Source organism: Tachysurus fulvidraco, chromosome 14 (genome assembly GCF_022655615.1).
Source record: "Tachysurus fulvidraco isolate hzauxx_2018 chromosome 14, HZAU_PFXX_2.0, whole genome shotgun sequence".
NCBI classification, from domain to species: domain Eukaryota; kingdom Metazoa; phylum Chordata; class Actinopteri; order Siluriformes; family Bagridae; genus Tachysurus; species Tachysurus fulvidraco.
The window spans coordinates 8196498-8210166 of NC_062531.1; the positions used below are offsets into that span (position 1 = coordinate 8196498).

General features: G+C 35.6%; 2 protein-coding genes across 5 annotated transcripts in view; one reads left to right on the plus strand and one right to left on the minus strand.

The window, feature by feature from the left end:
- The window catches only part of nphp4 (nephronophthisis 4), a 169421-nt gene extending 168196 nt beyond the window's left edge, over window positions 1–1225 (minus strand). Inside the window, exon 1 of one of the 2 annotated variants that reach the window (XM_047799914.1) lies at window positions 593–1225. In XM_047799914.1, coding sequence (XP_047655870.1) covers window positions 593–727 — 135 coding nt within the window. In that variant the 5' untranslated portion in view covers window positions 728–1225. The remainder of the gene's footprint in view (window positions 1–592) is intronic. The other variant, XM_047799912.1, reaches the window with a different exon arrangement.
- A 382-nt stretch (window positions 1226–1607) lies between these two features.
- LOC113655839 lies at window positions 1608–11779 on the plus strand. Of its 3 annotated transcripts, none has more exons than XM_047799916.1 (11): window positions 1608–2447; window positions 2558–2622; window positions 3042–3389; window positions 4490–4711; window positions 5948–6277; window positions 6356–6562; window positions 7749–7872; window positions 9262–9292; window positions 9373–9650; window positions 10740–10776; window positions 10997–11779. In XM_047799916.1, exons 2-11 carry the CDS (start codon window positions 2568–2570, stop codon window positions 11126–11128), a joined length of 1764 nt encoding a protein of 587 aa, XP_047655872.1. In that variant the 5' UTR covers window positions 1608–2447; window positions 2558–2567; the 3' UTR covers window positions 11129–11779. The 3 variants fall into 3 exon arrangements, with proteins under 3 accessions (XP_047655872.1, XP_047655873.1, XP_047655874.1); XM_047799917.1 differs by lacking the exon at window positions 1608–2447 and having other exon boundaries at window positions 2471–2622; window positions 9373–9450; window positions 9562–9650; XM_047799918.1 differs by lacking the exon at window positions 1608–2447 and having other exon boundaries at window positions 2471–2622; window positions 9562–9650.
- The last annotated feature ends 1890 nt before the right edge of the window (window positions 11780–13669 follow it).

Below are 13669 nucleotides of genomic sequence, written 5' to 3' on the forward strand. Positions count from 1 at the left end.
AATGTTCTTCCGCCAGACGCTTACAGTTCTGTTTATTAACTGATAGAGCGTGAAACAAAAACAGCAGTATAAATAACCAACTAAATACAAATAACCTGCGTACCTGTGTCTCTGTTGTTAAAGTTTATCGTTAATTTGATAGATGGGCATTTGTAAATAATTTACAGAAGATGAATTACATTTTGTTGTCCAAGTACCTGTTACTTTGTTCAATGACAATAAAGTTGAATCTCTATCTAACCAATCTGATGACTGTTGATACAAAAGGAGGCACATGGAGTTAACGGTCAGGAAAACGTGCTGAGTGAAGAAAGTTTTGTGTTTGTTACAGGGGGTTGTCTGTGTGAACTCTCACAATTGAGCTGGTGTTCTGAAAAGGTTCTGAAAAAAATCTGGATTTTGGAGTTAGTTGAATCAATGTTAAAATGATAAAGTTATTTAAACGGAAGAATGGAGGCTGTTACAGCAGCATACTTCATAATATTTTTTGTTTTCTGTGTGAAAAGAGGGTCGGTGGTGGCAGTGGGGCTCATTGAGCACCCCTAAAGCTCTGACCCTACAATCGCCCCTGTATGTATGTGTGTGTATGTACCTGGTTTAATTGAAGTCCGTCCAGTCGTTTAAGCACAAGTTGGAAAGCCTGGCTCGGGCCATGTGCTAGCCGGGATGTTTGGCTTGGAGGAGGAATCACTCGGTTTTCATCGAAAATGCGCTTCCAGTCCGACATTTGAACAGCACGCGTTCTATCTCCTCTCACCAGACAACCTCAGTGATCAATAACAGTAATCAAAGCTGCAGCATCCTCTTGTTTCCCCCTGAAAACCCAAAACTAACCCGAGACGTCCTCATGAGCATCTTATTCTAATTCGTTTAATCCAGAAATGAAAATCACAGCAATCGGTCCATCGTCTCCCCATAGAACACTCCAATCTCTGCTTTTCACAAACTCTGTCGCTATTACTTGTGGTTAGCAAAGTCTGCTAGCTAGCTCATTTAACTGTGTATTCAGCTTAGATACAATCTCCATTTCAGTAGATTTATTCCCACGAATCATATCATTTTTTTTCAACGTAATTCAATACAAGGTCTCAAAAAAATTCACGTAGTTTAAGGTAAATGCCTGCCAAAGCTAGCTTTCCATCAGGTCATCGCCGCCATGTTGTTTACCGTTAGCGCTTAGCAGCTGTTGCCAGGTGACCAGAGTTGGCCGGTCTTCTTCGGTCGTATTTATAACCAGAGGCGCCGCCATCTTGTGTTGTGGCGCTTAAATACTGAACCGACTGCATTAATTCGAAGAGTCGAATCCTCAAATTCGCATAGCTCTAGGCTTTATAACTTTTAATAACCCCTAGATCCTTTTCTATTATAAAATAAGTCATATTCCAATAGCTTGAGGCCACTTGGAATAATTAAATTAGTTAGGTTAATTCTGCTTGCTATCTAACTATGTGGTTAAATAGGAATTATAAATATAAATATGAATTAACATGAGCTAGCTAAAAAAAAAATACTGCTTAAGGTAGTGTTCACTTCACCATAGGTCGCTTGGTTAGTTGTTAACATAATTATTGAATGAATGAATATTATCTGCATTTCTCAGATAGTTTATGTGTATATGTGGTTTACTTGGCAACCAACAACGATCATATAACTAAGGCTGTTTTGTGCACTTTGTTAACAAATTGAAAATTAGATGATTAAAGAAATCCCAAAGGCTGCGGTTGTCATACCCTCTATATTTCAATTGTGTGCTAATTTGAACACTATTTACTTTGTGTGGCTTAGACAACTTATTTTTAGTCCTTACCTCTGTGTTGTTTTACTGTGTAGTACTGTGTCACGTATATACAGGTTGAAATGACAATAAAAGCTTATTGACTTCAAAATTTATGTAATACAGATGAACTGTGATGAAGCCTACTGAAGAAATGATTATTTTTTTAACATAACGAATATCATTTCAACACTTCAACACAACGTTTGTTTTGTTTTGTTTTTGTAATTTTATCATTTTCTAATTTTATTATTGTTTGTATTTTTTTATTTAAAATTTTTGTACCACTTTTATTTAAAAAAAATGTGCAGAATCAGAAGCCAAATGTTTGCAAGATTTTGGACCTGAAAAAGTTTTTTTTTTTTGTTTGTATGTATGTTTGTTTGTTTGTTTGTTTGTTTTTTAGATTTTCAGCAGACAATGTATTTATGCTCATGTTTCTTCTTATAGTACAGCCAGAAATAATAATTTATAAGAAGACAAGTACAAATGTTTTTGGGTTCTAGTGGGTTTGCTGTTAGGTTTTTAATTGTAATTAATTGTGCATCTTTACATTTTTCCCATATCTGACCTCACCTCTAGAAAGAGGAAGGAAACAAAGCTTTTCATCCATATTACACAGAAACCCTCTGCTTTGTCTACTTCTGCTCTGTCCATGTGCCTACTCTGTACAGTAAGTAATTCTATTCTGATATTATTTTCGAACCTTACACTTCCTTTCCTCGGAGAATAATTATATGGACATTAAAGCAACAGATTTTACAAAACATATTTTCCTCTCAGAAAAGTTAAAATGTTGCTGGAATTCGCTGGTGTTCTGCACTTGATCTTTCAGATACATGCTCAAGGTACCGTCTCTCTCTCATTTCTTAAGAACTCAATATAATACAAAATTGATGACTATCAAAATCAATTATTATTGATAGATTAGCATATAAAGCAATGTTTTATTAGTTACGTTAGCTAGAATATTCATAAAACCATGACAGCGAGAATAAGTAGTGATTTTTCTTTATATTTAATGTTCTTAAAAATGTTAATGTTTATATTTAATTTATACATTTTATGTATAATTTATTTATTTATAATCTATATGAAAAACTATAAACCTTTAATAAACTGTACATACAAAATAGACTATAGATAATAAAATTATATAAATCCTGTATACTCTCTCGATCACTGTGTGTGTGTGTGTGTGTGTGTGTGTGTGTGTGTGTGTGTGTGTGTGTGTGTGTGTGTGTGTGTGTGTGTGTGTGTTTTGCAGTCTCCCCTTATCAGACAACCTGGACTGTGACGTGTGACGATGAAAACATCTGCACACCTGAAACGTCGCATGTGTTCATTAAGTGCTCTTACACACACACCAGCATCCACACTGTGATCTGGTTCAGTCCTAAACAGAAAGAGAAATGGAAGAATGAGTATTATCCAGAGGACCTCACTTTGGACTCTGACTTAGCTGGTCGTGTGAATCATACCGAGACCCTAAACTCCAGCACTCTGACAATAAGAGACGTGAGACTCAGAGACTCAGGAGAATATCGCTTCATTCTTGTTACAGCAAACAGAGAGAAATATCTCAGCTCAAAAGCTGTGACTCTAAAAGTGACAGGTGATATTTTATTTAAATAATATACTGATTGATTATAGATTGGGTAGAGGATTTATTCACAAGCTTCTGATATTTTAGCCCAATTTTCCTTACCTCATTTGTTGTTTTATCTTGTTTGGTTGGGGATATACTGTATTTAACCTTTTTTTTATTCCACTTGTCTGAAATCTTTTCCACTTACTTCTACTTCTTTTTCTTCTACTTCTTCTTCCTCTTTTTTAACGTAAGCATTTGATGTTTTTCACCATATTTTCAGAGTTGTGTAATTTTGTTTCCTAATGTACCATTTCGAAGAATTTTAGAATTTTTAGAAACTAGATAATAATAGCCGGAGTTCAAGAATTTCATAAGTCATGTTACAGTATCACTAGAACACAGATGCATACAGTAAATGTACTGTTATTTTGATGCACACTTTTATTACACTCAGCTCAAAAGACTAAATCTACACTAAAGACTATAGCAGACAGGGCAACAGTCAATTTTGACATCAATAGAAGTCTGCTAGGGATAATGGTTAACGTAGTTCAGTGTCGATTCCGGTATAACCATGAACGCTTTCAGTGAACTGCCTTTGTACCGGACAGATGTTTCTTAGCTTTATTAGACATAACTTAACCTGGAAAAAAATAAAAGTTTTCAGGTTTTACATTTTTCAAGATGTCTCTGCTTAAATAGATAAAAATTTTCTCAGCGAAATGCTCATGCTGGCTAATGTTAGCTATCGAACTAGCTATAATAATAAGGATTATGGAACATGAGTTCAAAATACTGTCTTAAAAATAACTTACATGGGTAAAATTCTGTAATATGACATCTGATATTAATGAAACGAGTCTTTATGGCAGCTTTACCTCCCAGAATACATCTCTATAAATGTTTCTGATTATTCTGTAAGCCGTCTTAAAGGGCTTCAGTAAAGTGTTACCAAAAACAATTGTTAAAACTGTTTTTAAGTCAAAATAATCTGAATTGAAAATCTTCGCTTTGTTTGACAAATGAAAATTGTAGACTTTTGCTACCAAGATATAGTTATTTACAGTTGATGTCCACATTTTTAATCTTCTGACCCAAACAAAGCACTGTGTAAATGTATTCAGACCTGCAGGTGAGGATAGATCCTGGCATGACAGAGCAGGAATTACATCTCACATGTGGCACTCAGTGCAGACTGGCTGCAAACTGGGACACCTGGTGGAAGGATGGCAAGCGAATAAAGTCCAAATTGAACAACGAGACACTTGTCTTATCTGCTGGTGATGGAGGAAGCTACTTCTGCTCGGTCAGGAGCAAGGAAGTGATGATCCGTTCCCCTGCAGTGTGTGAGTATGACACTTGGACATTTTCCTGTATGAACATTAGGTGGCGTTCCAGGTGTTGTGTCCTGTGCCATGTGTTTTTGTCACATTTTGTGTTCAGGTGTCTGCCCCGCCCTAGTCTTAATTCCTTCCTGCCTCTGCACACATGTTCCTTATGTGTCTAATTGTCTCCCCTATTTATCCCTCCAACACAGAATCTTTGTCATTGTGGTGTCTCCATTTTGCTGTTTTTGTGTTTTGGTTTCTTTTCTTTCCCCAAGTTTCTTTTCGCAGTGTTTTCCTTGTTGTGATATGTTATGTTAAAAAAAATCATGTTTTTTTGTTTGTTTGTTTGTTTGTTTGTTTGTTTGTTTGTTTGTTTGTTTGTTTTTTGCTATCCCTGCATTTGGGTCTGGTCTTATCTGTGAAGATACCCCACTTTTTCTGACTATATATAAAAATAGTCTAAAAAATCCAGGACCTCCTCCATTTTTATATGTTTTATGTTTATACACTCCTGATTTCTTCTGTCTTCTAAGCCTGAGGTCTTCACCAAATGGAAGTGAAACTAATTGCTACCAGAAGCAAATTTCACCTCCCTCATCCTTGATGACTTTTTTGTGTTTGTTGTGACCATTTCTTTATTTGAAAAAAAAAAAATTACCATAACGATTTAATGAAAATCTTAATGAGATGTTGGTACCTCTGGTGTAGTCCCTTTGAAAGTCAGGGTAGTTTTTGTTCGACATCTGGCTAGCATTAGTACAGAATATTATTATCCTGTAATAAGAGCCTACAGAAGTACTTTTTTGAAGTGTCGATCAATGAGTACATCGATACTAGTTCACTAGTTCATGGACTAAAAATACCATCAGTCTAAAACTCTGGTGGAAAGCAATACAGCAAGAATTTCATCATTTGAAAACGTCTTTTGAAGCCTGCCAGTGACTCAGTTGTTGGTGTTGAGACATGTAGGTGAAGTAACTGTCTGTAATAAAAGTCCAATTTAAAAAAATGGCTGTTTATCGAAATATATTTACATAATTTTGACACACCCCATTATCCTGAGCCACTTACAGATAAAATGATGTTATAGATCTTATTTGCATAGCTAAGCACTTGAGGATTAAAAGCCTTGCTCAAAAGTCCCACGGGGGCAGCTTGGCAGTGCTGGGATTTGAGCTCCCAGTCTTCTGAGCAGTAGTGTTCTCCTGCGTGTTCTTTTTCCACCTAATCTTCTCAAATTCATGGCTCTTGCAGGTGTCTGGAAAAAGAACTGTTGGAATGTAACATACGCTCAGAGAACAGTATGTGCTTTCAAAGGTTCATCGGTGACTTTCCCCTGCACTTACACATATCCCAGTGGACAAAATGTCAATAAAAGCTACTGGACGTTCAATCAGAATGACGTGAGTCTCTTGGAGCAGTTTGCAGGTCGTGTGGAGTTTGTCAGAGATAAAGAGAATGACTGCACTCTAAGACTGACTAACCTTAAAGACAGCGACTCTGGAGATTATCGCTTCCTTTTCACTACTCATACCACACAGCCAGTCTTCAGCAGCTCACTCAGGGTTCAGCTGATTATTACAGGTGAATAAATGACATTTATGGATGTTGAAATATAAAAATTGTCCACATTACATTCCTCATGGTTTATTTGTACTGTAGATTTTCAGGTCAGGGTGAGTTCTTCCAGCACGTCCGATGGACAGACAGTAACACTGAGCTGTATCACCAAATGTACTCTTCCTAAACATACGATCAGCTGGTACCAGAACAGCCAAAGTGTAATGAACAAACTCACCAAATATAACAATCTGTATCTGGATGCATCTAGCTACAAGGACACAGACACATACGCCTGTGCTGTGAGAGGTAATATGACTTATACAGCCTTCTACAGTATATGTATGTTTCATTCAGAGCCAGGATGGAAATTATAAATTCTTTTCTTAAGCATATAAAGCCGGAATGTATCTACACATGCAGTATACAAGAAGTACAGGAAGAAGCTCAGCTATAAGACTACAAAGACTGATTCTGTGACCAAAAACTCCCAGAGCCGGAAACCATTTTATTATTAACAACTAATTTAATAGAAATGTGGTAATATGTAAATAATATAAACTGGTAATATACTGTATATGCTTATTCCAAGTACCATAATTATTCAAATACACCATGATAGATTGAACATGTCGTTTTCAAGCAAAATGCTCAAAAATAGGCCTGGGATTACATCCAAAATAGTTTTTTCAATCCTGTTAAACTAATAAGAAGTTGTATATCATCTTGCTTAAACAAAATTCCAGAGAGTATAAATAAAAGTAAATAAAAATAAATTAATTCATAAATAAAAGCAGGTTGAGGTATAGCTGATTGGAGAGAAATGTTTCCTCTTAGAATAAAATCAAAATTATTCTATTAACTGGACTAGGATAGATAGATAGATAGATAGATAGATAGATAGATAGATAGATAGATAGATAGATAGATAGATAGATAGATAGATAGATAGATAGATAGATAGATAGATAGATAGATAGATAGATAGATAGATAGATTAATTTACAAGGATAATTCATGGCATTTGGCAGACATACATGTTTATCTGATTTATACAACTGAGCAATTGAGGTTTAAGGGCCTTGCTCAGGGGCCCAGCAGGTGAACCTGAGGTTTGAGCTCATGACCTTCTGTTCTATAGTTCACCACCTTAACTACTGTGGTAACACATCCCCTAAAGTTAATGACTGTTCATGTAAAATATTTGTAACCTCTGTCATTAAACTATCTAAGTGACAGAACACACAGCACATAACACTATGGAGGGAAAGACGACATTTGAACCAGTAGGGAGACAGAAGACAACAGCAACTTTATGTGGTATTTCCGAGACAAAAAAAAAACTGGCTGGCTAGACCATAACATGATACCAAACAAAGATGAGGCAAGAGTGTCAGAGTATCAATAAATACTGTATGTCGTATGTATGACATACTGTATGTCTTGCATTGCGAGCCTAATATTATGTGATTTATGTGTTTGTTTCTCTGTAAAGACACTGACAATCAGAACTGTACGGCATGTTCAATTGGCGATCAATGGTGGATTCAGTTTGCTATATGGGCAGCAGGGGTATTCATGGCTGTTTTAACTCTACTTATTGTTATTCAGCTTATCAGGTGAGTAAGGGACTGTATATGTGGGTATTACGTGGGCAAAAGGTCGTGGACACCTGACCATCACACACATATGTGTGCCTTTGAACAGTATGTTCTAGCATTAAGAATCTCTTTGGACCCAAGCTGCCTCATCCACACATGTTCAAGCGTGACACTGCCTATGAGATCCATAAACACATGGGTTGATACAGTATGAAAGAACCCCTCAACACTATTGAGACCTTTGGGATAAACTGGAAAGCCGACTACAGGCCAGGTCACACCTGATATCAGTACCTGACCTCAGTAGCACTTTTGTGGCTGAATGAACACAAATCCCCACAACAGAAGAGTGGAGGCTTTAATGCCAGCAAAGGCAGACTAAATCTTGAACAACACACACATACATACATATGGGTGTGTGGTCAGTGTCTACATATGTTTGTGTTTGTGTATTGTGCCTATATATATATATATTGTCACATAATGTGGAAATGATCTGTTGTACTTGTGTACTTGTCATTATTAAAGCGTTATATTAATACTACTGTAAATTTAAACTCAGTGCTAGTGCTAGAAAAGCGTGTATAGATAACAGATGAGTGAGGTTTTGTGGTTCATTGGTGGTGGATTTTGTAAATATTTTTACCAGCATAATGTTTGCAGAATGTTACAGAAAGCTTGTGTTTGCTCGTCCTTTCAGCTACAGTAGTCTAAGATGCAATGTAGATGTGAAATGTAGATGTGGTTCATACTGTATCTGATTTAATAAGACAGATTAACATGAGTTTTATTGTCTGTTAATTTATGTACTTTTATATAGCGGAGTGTGACTTTATTAATGTGTTACATTTGTGAGCTTTACCGGCTTTACCTTTGTAAAAAAAATTCCAAGATTTTATTATAGAAACATGACGATCGATTCAGTATTCCAGTGTGTAAGTATTATTGTGACTATTATTAATGTGTTAAAGTTCAAAGTACTTGCCTACATTGCTCCATTAACAGTTGTAGCAATATATGTATGACTGCTTCAGCCATAATCCTAATTCTCAGTCCTTTCACAAACTACTATACTGAAAGTGGATAGAAAATGGGAAAATGTATAGCTTTTGCTAGCTTTCAGACACCAAGAGGCTGAGTAAGCAGGAAAGAAGTTACTTTAGTGTAAACAAGGAGCTGATGTAAGCAGTTTGCTAATCATGCTTTGTACTTCGGGGGCATTGACGTCAGTGGTACCAAACATAGTCACGTCCGATTTGAAGAGAACGAATGTCAGAAATTTCTGGACTGAAAGACTTTGCAGTCTATAAACAACAAGATATAGATAACAGTAAAAAGCTACATGAAAGACATGATGACACAAATGTGAATTATTGTTACAGAAATGATTTTGTTTGTGTGTTTCAGGAGGGCAAGACGGAAAAAGAACGAAACTCAGGTATGAACTTTCTCTAAACTAGACCTTGTCCTTCTCATTCTCTTCCTGTGCTTAAAAGTGTGTTTACCCTCCAACCCTAGAGTATTTCAAACCCTGTAAATGACACATACACAGAGCTGGACCCTTTCGCCATGTCTGTCACTTATGATACTCTTGGAGTAAGTGTTAATTTCAATGTGTGCAAATACTGTGTGTGTGTTACAGTGGTCTTAGTGGTCTCTCAGCTTGTTTTTTTTTGTTTGTTTGTTTTGCTGTATTTTAATTTTCAGGATATAGAGGTTTCACTAAGTGACACCTACACTGCTCTAAGCCTAGCAAACCAGTCCTCTGAGTACAGCACACTGTTTGCTTATTCAAGGTATGATGTTCTCAGCCACCCACTCACAACACACTGGAGCAAACATAACTTTAATATCCAAAGATCTGAATCCTACTGAGAGAAAAAAATAATACCATTGAACCTTTAACCATTTGCTGGCAGTCTTTTCTAAATAGAGGTCCAAGCATTAAAAGATAAATGTTTACCCGTATTGTTATTTTTAAAGCGTATACATTGCCACATCAATATAGTCTCTCTCTCTCTCTCTCTCTCTCTCTCTCTCTCTCTCTCTCTCTCTCTCTCTCTCTCTCACACACACACACACACACACACACACACACACACACACACACACACACACACACACACACACACACACACACACACACACACACACACATAGAAACACACTTCCTGTTACTCACACATTCTTTGCCATTATTATTGCAGAGGTATGTGAAGTACAGTATTACACAAGATACATGCAGTCATCATGAGTAAAGAGAAAGGCTAAATGTATAAGAATGGTGCCCTGCCCTGGACTGGTCTTCCATCCTCAATGTATTCCCAGCTCATGCACCATGTTCTGGGAATTTTTTGGGAATTCTTCTGCATTTAGAAGTACTAATACTCATTGTAGTAGGATTCACTCTGTCCCATGCTCAGAGGACAGACATTTTGCCAGAATGTGATGGTTAAAAATACTCCATCTTGTTTCATAGCAAATTAATGAAATTAAATCTAATTAATTTCTATTACGGTTTATATGTGCAGCCAGAATATATTTGATGTACAGAAACATTTAAATAGATATTGCTAAAACTGATAAAGGAAAAGGATTATTATTATTATTATTGAGTGGATGGTGTATGTTCATCTGCAGCATTAATAATGACCCTGACCAGGTATATCGAGTACATACAGTAGCAGCATTTACAGTGCTAAAAAAAGCACTTTTACAGCGTATAATAAGATACTTTTTAATCATCAGGTTAGTCTGATGCAGCTAGAAACTCTAAGTTTTATCATGTTTAACAGGTGTAATGAAATAATTTTTATTCAGCCATAAAAATATAAAACTTATAACAAATAATGTCTAATCTGATTTTGCTGATCTTGTGTGTTCAGGATGACCAGCAGAACGGAGCGATACACACACACTCAGGTACTGACATTATTTCTAAGCAATATGCTATGTTTTTGTGGGCATTTATTATATACGTGCTGTTGTTGTCTAGGCTTGAGAATGATGTTTTCTGTGTTTAACCTGTTCATACATTTGTCTGTGTGTGACGTGTAGTGTGTGTCAGAAGAGAGAAATCATATAGAGATTTACTTATAGATTACTACATTTTCATAGTATTATCATTTTGTTTCTCTTTTAGGTCATAAAGGTTTCAGACAGTAAAGTACAGAGAGAAGCCTCAGACTCAGCATATGAAAATGTAAAATGTAACGTAAATGTAAAGATAAGAAATGGTCCACATCCAATACACAAGGCAAATCAAATGAAATAGATAGACAAATTTCACATGATGTACGATAGATTTATATTTAAGTCACAGTCTATTATATGTGTATGAATAAGTCAGCTTTATTTATAACAGACACAATGGTCTCAAACAAGATTTACAGATGTGAATGTATAAATATGCTTATTTAAAAAAGGTGTACCTTTTTTTTTAAACCAGTCTTGTCCATACTGATTGAACACAACGAATATTTTTTTATTATTTGTCTTGTGAGCTTCATCTTTAATCTTAATGCAGTATGAGAGTAAAAATCCCATTTCAATGTGCACCTCGGTGTCTATACCGCTCCCTGTAATACCTCGCCTGTCCGCAAGAGGGCTTAATTCCATTGTACTGAGTATCTTGATTTGACAGACATTATTGTGTGGTTCATTAAAGTACATCATAAACGTATGTACTTTGGCTGAGCATCTGCCTTTTCCTTCTTTTTTTTATGAAAAGTGAAACTGTGGACCATGAAAATGTATTTTCTGTGTGTTTTTCTCACCTTAATCTACTTCCATTAGATTACATTAATGTTATTGTCTGCCTGTGTTGCTGGTTTTTTTTTTATTTTTATTTTTTTATCTTTTTTACCTGGAGTGTTTGCTTTTTTATTTCATTTCATAAGTTAAATAAAATTCCAGCCTGACTGTTTGACTGTTCTAAGTCTTCTCATTTCATTTCCTACTGTTTAATGCAGATTCTCAACATGAAAGGGGAATTTGTTTAGATGATGTAACAGATACACATGCAATACACACATTCACATTAATTTTCTACAACAATCTGACCACAAAATTATACAAATAAATAAAAAAAATAGTGTTTAATCTCATTGGTCCTTAATGTGTTTTTTTTTTTCTTGATTACAAGACCAAAATATGCATCTCAAAATTGAACATTCAACAGTTGATTATCACAGCAAATGAATCAGTTTATTTATGTCTGAAACATTAACTGGCAACAGGCTACTGACTTTTTGTATTGATAAAACACGTATAATAAATGTGAGGCCTTAGGGAGATGTCACAAAGATTTTGTTTATAGCTTTTATTATTTCGATGAGATGCTACAATCTTTATAAAGGTACAGTAGTATAAACATGATGCAAATTTAGCTTTTAGCCACTAGATGGCAGTGTTTGTTTGTTTGTTTGTTTTTGTTTTTTAATGAATTTTTTATGACCCCAAACAACAAGACAGAGTACAATACTTTGTGTATCGAGTATAATTGATACTGGTTTATCTTTCAGGCTTTGGTTTATTGTTGAATATTTTTGATTTCTTAAGCAGAGTAGATGATCTATTAAGAAATATGGTCAAACATACCAAGTTAAAACCTGTCTATCTTATCCTGTGTAAGTCTGTGTGCTCAGCTTTCCCTTATTATCATTAGAGACTGTTTTTCCTTATTATCAACTCAGCATTAAGTCATTTACAGAGAAGAAAGGCAGAACAGAGAGAAGAGAAGAGAAAGGAAGAGAAGAGAAGAGAAGAGAAGAGAAGAGAAGAGAAGAGAAGAGAAGAGAAGAGAAGAGAAGAGAAGAGAAGAGAATGGAAATGGCAGACAGAGTCATGGTGTGACATTTTCTGGACTGGGGGCAAAACCACGGTGAGGTCATGGCATTAGCCAATCGTCTGTCTATAAGGGGTGACTTCAGACCAAGTAACACTGTGGGCAGAGAAATATCTCTCTCTCTCTCTCAGTCTTTCAGAAGGACACAAAGGGCTGTTGTGAGCTGTTGTTTCATGTTGTCATGTTGTCCTAGGCTGTGAGTTAAACTATAAAGCAGGGATTAATAGCACTTAATGGAAACATCTGCTCTGATTCACTGCTTGCACAAGGTATCTAAATTTATAAATGCCATTTAATCTATACTATGTGTACTAATCAACACAATAGTATTACAAATACTGTACACAAATACCAAGAATTTTAGTGGCTAAATTCCAGTTTCAGCATTATAAAACCTTACCTGAGACTTTGTAACATACCTTTAGATTCTCCTTCATTTTGCTCTTTTACCGGGTTACATCTCCTTCTCTTCTCATGTCTTGTTTCAACTAGAGCTGCCTAACAGGTATAAATCTTGGGAGCAGGCAGTCATATGTGATGCTCATTAATAAAGGAGTGGACTCATTGGATGTAGAGGATCTGCACTGTGCATACTCATATGTTGATTCATTCCTCTTTAGTTTATGATTTATCCAGGTCAGGGTCACTGCCTCTTAAAAGTTGTATTTGTTTTATATTTAAGGAAATTGAACCAAATATGTCATTATAAGATATGTTGGGGAAAACATTATTTATACAGGGAGGGGGATTTTATAATAAGGTACTATATATTGCATTATTGCCCAAGTTTGTGGATACTCTATCTATCTATCTATCTATCTATCTATCTATCTATCTATCTATCTATCTATCTATCTATCTATCTATCTATCTATCTATCTATCTATCTATCTATCTATCTATCTACTTAGAATAGAAACAATTAATCCTTAAATAATCTTTAACTTCTCACTTTGTGTTGTCTAGGCT

Coding starts and splice junctions, on each gene's coding strand:
- LOC113655839 (XM_047799916.1), top strand. CDS start 2,568: ATGTTGCTGGAATTCGCTGGTGTTCTGCACTTGATCTTTCAGATACAT. Junction 6,278..6,355: donor GGTTCAGCTGATTATTACAG/GTGAATAAATGA, acceptor TTTGTACTGTAG/ATTTTCAGGTCAGGGTGAGT. Junction 6,563..7,748: donor ATACGCCTGTGCTGTGAGAG/GTAATATGACTT, acceptor TTCTCTGTAAAG/ACACTGACAATCAGAACTGT.